The 16,130-nt window shown below is 39.8% G+C and overlaps 1 protein-coding gene across 3 annotated transcripts in view; it reads left to right on the top strand.

The window, feature by feature from the left end:
- The window catches only part of LOC133638791 (ephrin type-A receptor 5), a 192,688-nt gene that overhangs the window by 106,632 nt on the left and 69,926 nt on the right, over positions 1–16,130 (top strand). Inside the window, exons 5-6 of one of the 3 annotated variants that reach the window (XM_062031741.1) lie at positions 4,613–4,916; positions 4,991–5,234. In XM_062031741.1, the coding sequence (XP_061887725.1) occupies positions 4,613–4,916; positions 4,991–5,153 (467 nt within the window). In that variant the 3' untranslated portion in view covers positions 5,154–5,234. Of the gene's footprint in view, positions 1–4,612; positions 4,952–4,990; positions 5,235–16,130 lie in introns of those variants that run through there. The other 2 variants (XM_062031742.1, XM_062031743.1) reach the window with 2 other exon arrangements.

The following is a 16,130-nucleotide window of genomic DNA, read 5'->3' as shown; positions in this document are numbered from 1 at the left end:
GAGACGATGGATGAACTTACTATTTAATAACAAGATAAAAACAACAACTATAAGCTCAATTGTCCTCCTTTGCAGCCGCCCTGCTGACACGCACACACACTGTCACTAGCCCTGTGGTGCACTCACAGTTTGAAATGACAAAACTCCTTCACTTTAACAGCCAAGTCGCGACAACGATTAAGTTGAAAAAAATTAAACCTTTTACCGTGTTGGTGTGCAGCGGAAGGGAAAACCCTGTCCATGTGCGTTGTTGTGTTTTAGCATCAAGTTGTGGTGTTTGCGGTTGTTGTGACCTTGCTCAGCCACGAGTAGTAGTATGTTCATGATTGAGGCCAAAGGAGTGTTGCATGTTTAGAATTGATGTGACGTCACATTTTGCAGTAAACACTTCTGTGTCACATTCCTTCGCGTATAAGAGGGTCGCCTATGACGTCACATACGTTTTTCTTCTTCGCGGCTTAATTCAAGTCAAGCAGCTTGACTTTATCAATAAAACAAGTGAGTTTAGAGTTTGAGCAGAAATGTTGAATTGTTGTTCTGTTCTTGGGTGTTCCAGTCGTTCAAATAGAGAGATAGGAAAGAGCTTTCCTAGAGTCCTGAAAGAAGTGGGTCATAAAGGTCATAAAATCAGAGGAAAGAAGAAAGTGCGTCGAAGGAAATGGCTCTTAAAAATATCACTATCATCATCTTGTGGGATACAATAATACAATGCTTGTGTCTGCAGTGATAACTTTGTAAAATGTTTGTTTGAACATTTGATTTGTTTGAGTGCTTCAATGGAGTTTATTCTCTACTATATTAGTAGCAATGTTCCCTCTAATTGTTCATGTGTGTGAGCAAACGCAAAAAGTCAGTGAGCATTGAGTGGAGGCCATGTGAGCAACATCACACGTGCACACTGTGGCTACACCAGCAGCACACCCGTCTCAAACCTGACTAAATAACAACTTACATCTCCATCCATCCATCCATTTTCTACCGCTTGTCCCTTTCGGGGTCGCTGGAGCCTATCTCAGCTGCATTCGGGCGGAAGACGGGGTACACCCTGGACAAGTCCCCACCCATCGCAGGGCCAACACAGATAGACAGACAACATTCTCTTATTATTATAATCAAATGACAGCATTTGTAATATAAGTGTTTAGGCCCACTTACAATGACAATAACAACAAATATAGTTTTTCATGAACTGTGTACTTGTATTGTTTGTCTGGGTGGAGGTCCTGCTTTGGAAATAATTTGTAGCCCTTTCAGACATTGCATTTAGTTCCCATTAAAACATCCACATGTTGCACAATGAGATGTAAGCAGGGGATCATGTGTACATTCCTGCAACTTCCTAGATTTTTATTAGTATTTATTTAATATACTAACAGCATTTCATGATTAATATTTATAAATGAAGATTCCTAATATATGACACTAGAATAAGCACACATTTGATTGGTAAATCATGGTGTAACGACCTGGAATGACACTTTATGTGTGGTGTTGGAGTTGTCCCACTTTTTGTGTGTCTGTAAACGCATCACTGGCTAAGTGCCATATGTGCATGTGTTGGCGCAAGTGAGAAAGAGCGAGCGGGTGCTGTTGATATAACAAAGTTGCTTTTGGTCTGGTTTGTACTGCAGAGAATGACCACTTTTGCTAGATATAATTTTTTTTACTAATGTTTTGGTGATGTGTTTATGGCCGACAATAAAGAGTTTTGCTCAGTAAAGTGATGGATGGAATTCATGTCCTCAAAGCGTCTCGACAGACGTTACAATATTTCAACAATGATGACGAAAACTGTTTTCTCTGTCGTGTCCGTGTGTCGAAAATTGTTATGTGCTTATTTTTTTATTAGATTTTGTGCGTGGCATATATTTGCTGTGCGCAGAGGACGCTTGAGCAGTGCGCAATTGCACAGGCGCGCACCTTAGAGGGAACGTTGATTAGTAGTGTTTGAGAGCAGAAGTAAACATCAAGAAAGGACAAGAGACCACATTAGTTTGTGTTATGTTGTGGTTGCTACGTCTAAATAGAACTAGAAGACCTGCTTGTGCAAATAAAATAACTAATGTTAAGTCCTAGTAATAAATGTTGTGATTGTTGGTCCAATCCACTCTATTTTTAATATTTGTTGTTGTTGTGCAGGAGAGACAAGTGCTTTATTCAACACATATGACCACATTATAGCCTCTTTGGGGATATTTGTTAGCATCAAGAAAATATCCTTAATAGTAATAATAAAGTAGATAAATACATATTTTGTAGGTTCAGCAGCATTTAGTACATTTTGACAACATCTACAGCTAAATAATGAGACAAAATAAACTTCACACATAAAAACAACTGCAGACATGAATTGTAGATGAGACTAATATTTGTAGCAGGAAATCAACTGCAAACAAACTTTTTCTCACTAGCGTCACCATCACAGCAGCACTCGTTATGTCAATCAAATACGTTACTTAGCGATGCACTAATAAGTCCAACTTGGTCTTTCACCGATTAATGTTTCATTGGTGGACCCCTCACATGTAAAGACATGATGTGTCTTCACTTATCCGAGGTCGAGTCTCGGGGGCAGCAGCCTAAGCAGGGAAGCCCAGACTTCCCTCTCACAATATTTTTTTCATGATCACTTTTATATTTGCCTCCAAACCTTTCAAACCTGCACTGATGCAAGTGAACAAACAGTCGCCTGATTGGTTTTAGACCATCGCCTGAAACCCGGAAGTGCCACTAGGTCACATGTCTGCAACCTGTTACAATAATTATATCACACAACTCTTATGCTTAAAGGCCGTTGCTCTAGTTCAGGGGTCACCAACGCGGTGCCCGCGGGCACCAGGTAGCCCGTAAGGACCAGATGAGTAGCCCGCCGGCCTGTTCTAAAAATAGCTCAAATAGCAGCACTTACCAGTGAGCTGCCTCTATTTTTTAAATTGTATTTATTTACTAGCAAGCTGGTCTCGCTTTGCCCGACATTTTTAATTCTAAGAGAGACAAAACTCAAATACAATTTCAAAATCCAAGAAAATATTTTAAAGACTTAGTCTTCACTTGTTTAAATAAATTCATACATTTTTTTACTTTGCTTCTTATAACTTTCAGAAAGACAATTTTAGAGAAAAAATACAACCTTAAAAATGATTTTAGGATTTTTAAACACATATACCTTTTTACCTTTTAAATTCCTTCCTCTTCTTTCCTGACAATTTAAATCAATGTTCAAGTAATTTTTTTTTTATTATTGTAAAGAATAATAAATACATTTTAATTTAATTCTTCATTTTAGCTTCTGTTTTTTCGACGAAGAATATTTGTGAAATATTTCTTCAAACGTATTATGATTAAAATTCAAAAAAATTATTCTGGCAAATCTAGAAAATCTGTAGAATCAAATTTAAATCTTATTTCAAAGTCTTTTGAATTTATTTTAAAATGTTTGTTCTGGAAAATCTAGAAGAAATAATGATTTGTCTTTGTTAGAAATATAGCTTGGTCCAATTTGTTATATATTCTAACAAAGTGTAGATTGGATTTTAACCTATTTAAAACATGTCATCAAAATTCTAAAATTAATCTTAATCGGGAAAAATTACTAATGATGTTCCATAAATTATTTTTTAAAGTTTTTCTCTTCTTTTTTTCGGTTGAATTTTGAATTTTAAAGAGTCGAAATTGAAGATAAACTATGTTTCAAAATTTAATTGTAATTTTTTTTGTGTTTTCTCCTCTTTTAAACCGTTCAATTAAGTGTAAATATCATTAATTATTAGTAATAACATAGAGTTAAAGGTAAATTGAGCAAATTGGCTATTTCTGGCAATTTATTTAAGTGTGTATCAAACTGGTAGCCCTTCGCATTAATCAGTACCCAAGAAGTAGCTCTTGGTTTCAAAAAGGTAGGTGACCCCTGCTCTAGTTAGTATATATTGTGCTCAAGTTGTACTTTTCTATCCGTGCAAAGGCACACAACTTGTTATCTTCCACTGCAAGTTGACTCGCAGCAGCAGTTTCCGTCTTCCAGCCCGCTAAAACAGCCAAGGACTGACTTCAAGTACCTCAACGAAGATAAGACGACAACACGCAGACAAAGCAGAGCCAGGGCGAAATCTCGAGCTCAAGCGCATTTGCATTCTGAATAATCCCGTATTGTGATACTGGGGCTGCTTGCGTAATATGTGTCCCCTCCCCTCCCCCTAGAAGCAGCCTCAGTGCGTGGGACTGCCCCTCAGAGCCTGGTGGGAGACTGTAACTGAGTGTGCAGCCCCAAGCGTTTCTCCTCATGAGCAAAATGTTATTCTGTCGCTGCCGGATTCAATGCTTCTTGTCTTGTTCGATAGATAGTTTGGTGTTTGAATCTGACAAACCCACCTATAGAACAATCACTGTTCTAAAATGGCTTCAGTGCACACAATTGAATATCTTAACAATGTGATTGTCTCTTGTATTAATGTTAGTATTTCAGCTAGCTAGCCAGCCATTAGCTTGCTTGCTCCTCTAATAAATGAGCAGTATCATCAAAGTGTTATCATTACAGTTGTATGATGAGTTGCATATACAAACAGTAATCCTAACCACGGTCATCATTAATACTGTTTATCATTAACTCACTCAGGACCTCCGTCCGCTCCTCGGAACGCCATCTCCAACGTCAACGAGACCAGCGTCTTCCTGGAGTGGTCCGTTCCCACGGAGACGGGCGGTCGGAAGGACGTCCGCTACAACGTCCTGTGCAGACGAGTGTTGCCGGGCGACAGGGGCCTGGAAGAGTGCGGCCCCAACGTCCGCTTCCTGCCGCGCCACGTGGGCCTGTCCAACACCTCGGTGATGGTGGGCGACCTGCAGTCACACACCAACTACAGCTTCCTGCTGGAGGCCCTCAATGGCGTGTCGGAGCTGGCCCAGGACGGCAGCAAGCAGTACGTGTCACTCAACGTCACCACCAACCAGGCTGGTGAGTACTTCTCTTTAGTCTTCTTCTAACCTTTGGCAGCTTTTCACACTCCTGCCAGGAATATGTAAGAAGACATCACAGGATGATTCAACAAATATGTTGCTGTGTTTACCTTCCATCATGTTGCAGACTCTTAGTGAGGACTTTGGACAGCACAATCACTGAAATGTCTTTGATTAGCCTTTGTAGCATCTGTCAATAATAGCATCTTCATGTTTATGGCACTGTTGTGTAGTCACAGGACACTCAACACAAATCAATATAGAGTGGTGGTCCAAAGTGTACGTACACGTGTAAAGAACATCATGTCATGGCTGTCTTGACTTTACAATCATTTCTATTTTTTTGTGATGTAGTGATTGGAGCACATACTTGTTGCTCACAAAAAAACATTCATGAAGTTTGCTTCTTTTATGAATTTATTATGGGTCTACTGAAAATGTGAGGGTCAAAAGTATACATACAGCAATGTTAATATTTGCTTCCTTGGCAAGTTGACCTGCAATAAGGCGCTTTTGGTAGCCATCCACAAGCTTCTGCTTGACCACTTGACCACAAAATTGGTGCAGTTCAGCTAAATGTGTTGCTTTTCTGACACGGACTTGTTTCTTCAGCATCGTCCACACCTTTAAGTCAGGACTTTGGGAAGGCCATTCTAAAACCTTCATTCTAGCCTGATTTAGCCATTCCTTTACCACTTTTGAGGTGTGTTTGGGGTCATTGTCCTGTTGGAACACCCAACAAGACCCAACCTCCGGGCTGATGATGTTAGCTTGTCCTGAACAATTTGGAGCTAATCCTCCTTTTTCATTGTCCCATTTAAAGCAACAGTGGCAGAAAAACAGGTTCAGAGCATAATACTACCACCACCATGCTTGACGGTAGGTGTGGTGCTCCTGGGATTAAAGGCAAGGCAAGGCAACTTTATTTGTATAGCGCTTTTCATACACAAGGCAGACTCAAAGTGCTTCACAGACAACAAAGTGAAATGAAAGAAAATAAAAGCAAAATTAAAATGCAGACAATAAAAATAAAAACAGTGCAGACGTTAAAAGTTAAAAGATTTAGCTGAAAGCTAAGGTGAACATAAAAGTCTTCAGTCTAGTTTTAAAAGTAGTGAGAGTTGGGGAGAGTCTGAACTCTCCCCAACTCTCAAAGGCCTCACCTTTTCTCCTCCAAACATATTGCTGGGTATTGTGGCCAAACAGCTCCATTTTTGTTTCATCTGACCACAGAACTTTCCTCCAGAAGGTCTTATCTTTGTCCATGTGATGTCAGATGAACAGGACAATGAGCCCAAACACACCTCAAAAGTGGTAAAGGAATGGCTAAATCAAGCTAGAATGAAGGTCTTGACAAAATTGGTGCAGTTCAGTTGTGTTGCTTTGTGTTGCTTTTCTGACGTGGACTTGTTTCTTCAGCATTGTCCACACCTTTAAGTCAGGACTCTGGGAAGGCCATTCTAAAACCTTCATTCTAGCCTGATTTAGCCATTCCTTGACCACTTTTGAGGTGTGTTTGGGGTCATTGTCCTGTTGGAACACCCAACTGCGCCCAAGACCCAACCTCCGGGCTGATGATTTTAGCTTGTCCTGAACAATTTGGAGCTAATCCTCCTTTTTCATTGTCCTATTTAAAGCAACAGTGGCAGAAAAACTAGGCCCAGAGCATAATACTACCACCACCATGCTTGACGGTAGGTGTGGTGTTCCGGGGATGGAAGGCCTCACCTTTTCTCCTCCAAACATATTGCTGGGTATTGTGGCCAAACAGCTCCATTTTTTGTTTCATCTGACCACAGAACTTTCCTCCAAAAGGTCTTATCTTTGTCCATGTGATGTCAGATGAACAGGACAATGACCCCAAACACACCTCAAAAGTGGTAAGGGAATGGCTAAATCAGGCTAGAATGAAGGTCTTGACAATATTGGTGCAGTTCAGCAAATTTGTTGCTTTTCTGACATGGACTTGTTTCTTGGGAAGGCCATTCTAAAACCTTCATTCTAGCCTGATTTAGCCATTCCTTTACCACTTTTGAGGTGTGTTTGGGGGTCATTGTCCTGTTGGAACACCCAACTGCGCCCAAGACCCAACCTCCGGGCTGATGATTTTAGCTTGTCCTGAACAATTTGGAGCTAATCCTCCTTTTTCATTGTCCCATTTAAAGCAGCAGTTCCATTGGCAGCAAAACAGGCCCAGAGACAAATATTAACACCACCATGCATGACGGTAGGAAAGGCCTCACCTTTTCTCCTCCAGGAGTGGTCAAAAATTCAAGCAGAAGTTTGTGGATGGCTACCAAAAGCGCCTTATTGCAGGGAAACTTGCCAAGGGACATGTAAGCAAATATTAACATTGCGCTTGGTTTAACGTCAGTTTCCCTCGCTTCCCAGCGTGCGTTTAAGAGCGCACTGCTGTGTTTAGATGGAGACAGGTGTGGACACTGCTGTGTTTAGATGGAGACAGGTGTGGACACTGCTGTGTTTAGATGGAGACAGGTGTGGACACTGCTGTGTTTAGATGGAGACAGGTGTGGACACTGCTGTGTTTAGATGGAGACAGGTGTGGACAGTATTGTCCCCACACTAAAAGTATAGCACATTTGCTCACATTTTCAGTAGACCCATAATACATTCTTAAAAGAAGCAAACTTCATGAATGTTTTTTGTGAGCAACAAGTATGTGCTCCAATCACTACATCACAAAAAAATAAGAATTGATTGGAGACTCAAGACAGCCATGACATGATGTTCTTTACACGTGTATTTGTGTTATTGTTTGAAAGTAGCATTGACTAAGCCAGCAATGTCATAATGAACAATAAAAGGATGACACTAATGTTGGAGAATCAACTTCCCTCTGGTTGTAAAATATGAGCAGCTTTGTTGTCGTCATGTCAAATAGAAGTTAGAATTCCTCCAGCATTTGCTCGGGGAGCCCAGTTTTGTGTTAACAAGCGATTTATGCTTGCATATTTCATTTTTATTTGCTAGTAACGAAATGGGAGCATAAGAAATGAGCATTAAAGCTTCATCTCTGGGCAAGAATTGAAAGAGAGTTGTGAAGGAGCTTCGAGGAAGTCCCTGTTTCCTGACAGATGGCGGACATTCTGTGGAGGAAGTGGTAATAGTGGCGAAAGGGTGTGGACGACATACGTGGATGGTCGATTGGACAGATGGTTGTCTGACAGGGGAAGAGGGCTGATGTCACTGTGACTGTCAGCAGACTTGAGTGGATTACAGCCGCCTGCACCTCGGACTTGTAGCGGGATTACAGTTACCCAGTCAGTGGACCAATTGGAGATTAGGGATTACGTTAGATTACACATGACAGCCAAAGTCTCTGCTCCTTGGCCATGGCTGCCACCACACCGGTTACATGCGGACACAAACTGTTGGTGTCGCTGCGTAGAAACATGCACAGAGTTAGCACACGCTAGCTGTGTTAGTGTTGACCACAGATCTGGAGTTTCTGAGTGGCGGTGTGGCTCAAGATGATTTCTTTATCTCATTTGCATAAGCAGACTTGTGTTTACGTTTGAATTGGTAAAACAAAGCTGTTTGGTTGGTTTCATAAGAAATGTGCATCATTTTCTCATAATTTATAGACTTAAGGTAGGTTTTATTTTGTGCATCGGTGGAAAAGACGGGTGTTTCGATCCGATACTGAAACTCAATTCTCTGATACGAGCACTGCAATGCATGCAAACCATCACAGACTCAGATCCAGCATGAATGATCACCATACTATTGTTCTCTTTGAGTTACTATAGTTCTTCATCAAGCCTTTTCTAACATGGCACAAATTACTAAATAGGAAATTAAAGTACGACTGCTCAATGCTGATATCTTATCGGCTTGATCCTGTTATTGGCCAATATTCAAGGCTACACCCTAATATTGTACCAGAAGTGAAAAAGTTGTATCGGAGTTGAAATAACAGGCCATGCAGACATGTTTGTACCGTAAATGTCGAGCTATACAGCACATTAAACATGAAATATTTACACAGGTGCATCTTTTCATTAACACATGTATTAAAAGACAGTTTTACAGACTGCATGTCTGTAAAAGGACATACAGGAGCCTCTGCAGTCATTGAGCACGGTCTTTGTCCCTCTCTGAAACCGCTAAAGTCCTCTTCTTCGGCTGCCCGTCAGGCCAACCTTACGGGGACCATTAGTGGTGGTGGATTTCCGTTTCATTCTGCGGCTGTTTCCGTTTCCTTTCGATGGCCGGATCATCCATCTTCGGCTTTGTATTTGGTCGTGTGTTCTGTATGATGTGGGTCAGTCCACAACACGCTAAATGGCTGAATGAATGATTGTGGGAGTGCGTTTCATTTAATGTGAACAATTCTATCGGCCCACCGTGACCCGATGTGACGCGGCTGAATTTATCGGTGGCGTTTGAAGGTTGTGAATCCATAAATTAGCCGCAGCATTTAATAAAGCGCCGGGTTCAAAGTGTGTGTGGGGGGGGGGGGACTTGTAGACCGGAAATGACAGTAATGTGAGCTAGCATAAGCAATGGATAGATAGAAACAGTGTTTCCCATAAACTGCCAAGATACCTGTGGTGGTGGGGGCGTGGCTATGGGCGTGGTCACCATGACATCATCGAGTATTTTGCATAATTTACTACAATGATATGATTTTCTCTAAAAAGGCTCAAAAAATGTATACTTACTAATTAATAATAACAGTTTTGTTTTAAACGTCCATCCATCCACCCATCCATCCATCCATCCATCCATCCATCCATCCATCCATTTTACAATATAATTACAACACTTTATGTACATATTTATATACAGATTTGAACAATAAGTTATTCACTGAAATATATTTATTAATTGTGGTTCTTACAAAAAATATATCTTATGAAATATAAAAGCTAAAATGTCTCTTAAATATCTGCCCCTTTAATTAGTGCATACTAAATAATTTAACTTTAGCCTACTACTCCAACCATATTATTTACCAGCAACATAAAGTGAAACAGAGGCAGAGGTGTCCTGCCACAGTCAGTAACAAATAAACAGAAAACCGTAGTGGTCAAATACAAATAAGGCAACAAGAGAAGTATCCTACACTTCTCTTTTGTAAAGTAAATCTGAACAGCCTATATGGGCATCTACATCTACTATATGATTTGCCTGAGAAGCTGGACAGGACAAAAAAAAAAATATATATATATATATATTTTATTTTTTTTAAATTTGTGGCGGACGTAATTCTTTCGTGGCGGGCCGCCACAAATAAATGAATGTGTGGGAAACACTGAGATAGTACTTTATTGATTCCTTCTGGAGAGTTCCCTCAGGAAATTTTTGGGCACCAAATCTAAAGACCAACCTTACTTTTTGGTAAAAACTGTCGAGACAGAAGCGTAAATGGCACAACTGTTCTGATCCACTCTTTACAGTTATGAACTTTATCCATAATTTCTAGAGATGTCCGATAATATCGGTCTGCCGATATTCTCGGCCGATAAATGCGTTAAAATGTAATATCGGAAATTATCGGTATCGGTTTTTTTAGTATCGGTATCTTTTTTTTTAATTTTTTTTATTAAATCCACATAAAAAACACAAGATACACTTACAATTAGTGCACCAACCCAAAAACCTCCCTCCTCCATTCACAATCATTCACACAAAAGGGTTGTTTCTTTCTGTTATTAATATTCTGCTTCCTACATTATATATCAATATATATCAATACAGTCTGCAAGGGATACAGTCCGTAAGCACACATGATTGTGCGTGCTGCTGCTCCACTAATAATACTAACCTTTAACAGTTAATTTTACAAATTTTCATTTATTACTAGTTTCTATGTAACTGTTTTTATATTGTTTTACTTTCTTTTTTATTCAAGAAAATGTTTTTAATGTATTTATCTTATATTATTTGATTCGTTTTTTTAAAAAGTACCTTATCTTCACCATACCTGGTTGTCCAAATTAGGCATAATAATGTGTTAGTTCCACGACTGTATATATCGGTTGATATCGGTATCGGTTGATATCAGTATCGGTAATTAAAGAGTTGGACAATATCGGCATATCGGATATCGGCAAAAAGCCATTATCGGATATCCCTAATAATTTCCATATACATTTTGCTCTCAACCTGATGCTATTCTGTGTAAGGTTCACATTTGGCATAAAACCCAAAACAGATCCCAGAGTGGTGATAGGAAGTGTATTGTTTGGTGTGCACCAATGTTACCAGCAGATGATTGCCTTCACACTTAAAAGGTTTGTTTTTTGGTCAACTGTAAACCCAGCCTCAGTTTGGGTCCTTGGCAGGAAACAAAACGGAGGCTTGGTTCAATGGTCCTTGAGTTTGGAGAAATGGCAGGTGTCCAAGAGCACGTATACAATCAGCCTTCCCTTTGCCATTGTGTGTCGGGTTTAAGAATGAACTGATTAATGGTCATTGCAATTAGCCAATTCACTTGTAGGGAGTGGACAATAAGAAAATAACATAATACAAATTGTCTATTAACTAGGGGTGTAACGGTACACAAAAATGTCGGTTCGGTACGTACCTCGGTTTAGAGGTCACGGTTCGGTTCATTTTCGGTACAGTAAGAAAACAACAAAATATACATTTTTGGGTTATTTATTCACCAAATTTGCAAAATCTTCCACCAAAAATATTGTTCTTAGTGTAATATTTGATGTGAAGTAATGGGAACCTTGGATAGGTCAATAATTCCTAATAACATTAATTTTGATTCAATATTATGTTTTGAGCAATGACAGTTTGAAAGAAAAAAAAAACAGCTTTGTTTTATTAGTCAACATTGCAACTTTTTCTAAATGACATTTAACCTTTAAGCTTTTTTATTTCACTTTTGTTTATTTGAATAGTATTTTTAGAATGTGCCGTGGGCCTTTAAAACATTAGCTGTGGGCCGCAAATGGCCTCCGGGGCACACTTTTGACACCCCTGCTATAGATAATAAAACATTAAATGTAATAAATCTATGGATAAAAAGCAGAGCCTGGCGACGCATGCGCGTTTATCACAACTCTCTCTCTCTCTCTCTCTCTCTCTGCCCCTCCCTCACCAATGCTGCTGCTTGTTTTGTTTTTAACCCCTTCTTAACCCTGAACGTACATTGAAAATACACGCAACCCTAACTCAAAATGCCGGACATTTGAGGCATTTAAGAAACTCCGCCCTGACAGCTCCGCAAAAGAGGACATGTCCGGTGAAAAGAGGACGTATGGTCAGTCTATCCTAGCCCGTTAGCTGCTAGCATGCCGTGTGTTGTGCCTCGGTGTGCATTGTTTACACAACGTGTGTTACGCTACTTTATATGTCCGTGTGGAAACTTGTTCGGTACACCTCCGAACCGAACCGGAACCCCCGTACTGAAACGGTTCAATACAAATACACGTACCGTTACTATTAACTTATGCAGATTAAAATCAAAGCTTTATTTCTTAGAATTTACTGACAGAGTTCTGTTCAATGGTTTGATTTAGGCTAGCAAAGTTATATAGAAAAGCTGTACCAGATGTTGCCTTCATTCCACGTGGGCTTTCTCCACTTTGATGAACCTTTTCTCAGGCAGCCAAGCTGCAGCCTTTTTAGTCCTCCTCAACACGCCCCAGACTCCTACGTCTCCTCTGCGTCACGTCACAGATGTAATTAAGCTATGATGATGACTGTGATCAGCCCTGCAAGCATCTGGGCTGCACCTACGTGGCTTTGTGCCTGCAAGGGGGAGGCAGACTTGAGGCCAACAGGGGGTCTGACAGGCCGAGGTCGTGCAGATGTGAAGTGTGGGAAGTGTCAGACTTGATAAGGGGTCAGTGAAATAGGTGGTTTCACTGTGTCTTTGCGGAACTCTTGTGGAATAATGTGTCGCTACTCCTGAGAGATATAGCTGCTGGAAGTGAAGGGCGGGTGGGACTAAGTACCAAGAGGACTGCTGGAAGTGAAGGGCAGGTGGGACTAAGTACCAAGAGGACTGAGGATACAGAACAGTAGAACAGTCAAAGGTGATGGAAGTGAGAGAGGAAAAAGATTTCTAACCCAGCTAGAAAATAGCAGATTAAGATTAAAATTCAATAGGGAATACCGTGTTATTAAGTCATATATCTGTCAGAACGAGGAGTTTTTCGCAGTTTACTGCGAGGATTTTCTCCCGGGACGCAAAGGGACTACTCTGGACAAGGCGTGCAGGTAAAAACAGGATTTAATCTTGACTCAAAAGGTGAAAACAAAAAGGCGCACAAGACGAAGGCACAACTTGGCGCAGGATACAAAGACTAACACTTAGGCAGAACTATGGACGTGAAACAAAAAAAAAAACTTGCTAACTGCGGCATGAATAAACAAAACTTACTTGGCATAGCATGAAGCGAACAATCGCATGAAAACAAGCATGAATGTGTGGCATGAAACGAGCATGAAACAATCAATACAGAGCAATGTCGCCAGGACGACTAACTGGCAACGACAGGCTTAAATAGTCTCTTTGATTAGAGCCAGGTGTGCGTGTGTCACATGAGGCAGGTGAAACCAATGAGTCGCCATGGTGACCAAACAAGGGAGCGCAAAAACAGGAACTAGTGGAGTCTTAAACAAACAGAAAAAAACCTGATCCAGACCACAGATCATAACAATATGTTGTTATTAATAAGTAGATGAAGAGACAGGAGGGGCCGTGGTGAAAGGAGAAAGTGGAGGTCGTTGACAAACAGCAGAAAACAAGTTGACAAACAGCAGCAGTCACATCTCAATAAAACAAATATCACTTAATATATTAACATAAACATACGTGATTGGTCAAAAAGTATAACATTTTTCAGTAAAAACTATTTCACTAAATCATATTCGGTACTATACTGTCTCTGAAAAGTAGCTACTTCTAAATCACTAATCCTCGTCTCCATGGCGACAAATAAAGTAAGTTTCTTACAAGTACCATTATCACTGCAGGACGAGGAATAGCTAAAACATGCTTAGAAGGAGGATAGAATAGCTCGCCGGCGTCACAATGTAAACAAACGGCATGGGTGGATCTACATCTGACATCCACTGTAATGATACCAAGTACAATAGCGTATCTAGTCGATACCACTATGATTACATCGACATTTTTTATCGTCACAAAAACTATTTTCCTTTTTTTTAAATGTATATTATGTTTATAAAGTCAGTAAATACGTCCCTGGACACATGAGAACTTGAATTAGGATCAACATATGATCCTGTAACTACTTGGTATCGGATCGATACCTAAATGTGTGGTATCATCCAAAACTAATGTCAAGTATCCAAGAAGAGAAGAATAAGTGATTATTACATTTGAACAGAAGTGTAGATAGAACATGTTAAAACAGAAAATAAGCAGATATTAACAGTAAATTAACAAGTTGATGAGTAATCAATTTTTTACAGTTTGTCCCTCATAATGTGTACAAAATAATAGGTGTATAAATGACACAATATGTTACTGCATACGACTAATTAGGAGTCTTTGTTTGTTTACTTACTACTAAAATACAAGTTGTCTAGTATGTTCAACATTTTATTTAAGGACTACATTACAATAATCAATCAATCAATCAATCAATGTTTATTTATATAGCCCTAAATCACAAGTGTCTCAAAGGGCTGTACAAGCCACAACGACATCCTCGGTGTCGAGTGGGTCTGACATAATATTGTGAAAGTCCAACACATCAGCGAAAGTCCAGTCCATGGTGGGGCCAGCGGGAACCATCCCGAGTGGAGACGGGTCAGCAGCGTAGAGATGTCCCCATCTGATGGACAGGCTAGCGGTCCACCCCGGAGAAGAGTAGAAAAGAAAAGAAAAGAAACGGCAGATCAACTGGTCTAAAAAGGGAGTCTATTTAAAGGCTAGAGTATACAAATGAGTTTTAAGATGAGACTTAAATGCTTCTACTGAGGTAGCATCTCTAACTTTTACCGGGAGGGCATTCCATAGTATTGGAGCCCCAATAGAAAACGCTCTATAGCCCGCAGACTTTTTTTGGGCTCTGGGAATCACTAATAAGCCGGAGTTCTTTGAACGCAGATTTCTTGCCGGGACATATGGTACAATACAATCGGCAAGATAGGCAGGAGCTTAATAAACATATGTTTCATGTACACTAACATTTTTTGTTAAAATAAAGACAATAATGACATTTTTTGTGGTCCCCTTTATTTAGAAAAGTACCGAAAAGTATCAAAATACATTTTGGTACCGGCACCAAAATATTGGTATGGGGACAACATATTTTAAATGATACTTGGATGGTCCATGGAGCAAGTTGAGATGATTCATTTGACGTCTTAATTGTGTTTTTCTTTTATACACATTTTAGATTTAGATTTAGATTTAGATTGATTGGTCCCCGTTGGGGAAATTCATTTTCACTGCCGTACATTTAAACAATAGACATTACACATCACAAAACAAAAATAACAAAAAGACATCATACATGACCAACACATTCACAGGTTGTCAGACAGGTCGGCCGGGCCTGCTGTTAAGGGCGGCTACAGCTGCAGGGATCAGGCTTTTCCTGAGGCGGGCCCTCTGGAATTTGATGGTTCTGTACCTTGTATTTGATTCTGTCCTCCACTTTCTTAACATGAATCCTTGGATTGTTTTTATGTTGTGAGTCAGGTAGCATGCATGCTATACATGTTATATATATGTTATGTACATCAGTGCAGACTCCATTACTATGAACTAGCAGAGATAGTCAGGTAGCATGCATGCTATATATGTTATGTACATCAGTGCAGACTCCATTACTATGAACTAGCAGAGATAGTCAGGTAGCATGCATGTTATATATATGTTATATATATATGTTATGTACATCAGTGCAGACTCCATTACTATGAACTAGCAGAGATAGTCAGGTAGCATGCATGCTATATATGTTATATATATGTTATGTACTATGAACTAGCAGAGATAGTCAGGTAGCATGCATGCTATATATGTTATATATATGTTATGTACATCAGTGCAGACTCCATTACTATGAACTAGCAGAGATATTCAGGTAGCATGTATGCTATATATGTTATATATATGTTATGTACATCAGTGCAGACTCCATTACTATGAACTAGCAGAGATAGTCAGGTAGCATGCATGCTATATATGTTATATATATGTTATGTACATCAGT

The sequence above is a fragment of the Entelurus aequoreus genome, linkage group LG21 (genome assembly GCF_033978785.1).
Source record: "Entelurus aequoreus isolate RoL-2023_Sb linkage group LG21, RoL_Eaeq_v1.1, whole genome shotgun sequence".
Taxonomy (NCBI): domain Eukaryota; kingdom Metazoa; phylum Chordata; class Actinopteri; order Syngnathiformes; family Syngnathidae; genus Entelurus; species Entelurus aequoreus.
Note: the sequence above shows the minus strand (reverse complement) of the source record. Positions and strands in the feature narration are given on the sequence as shown.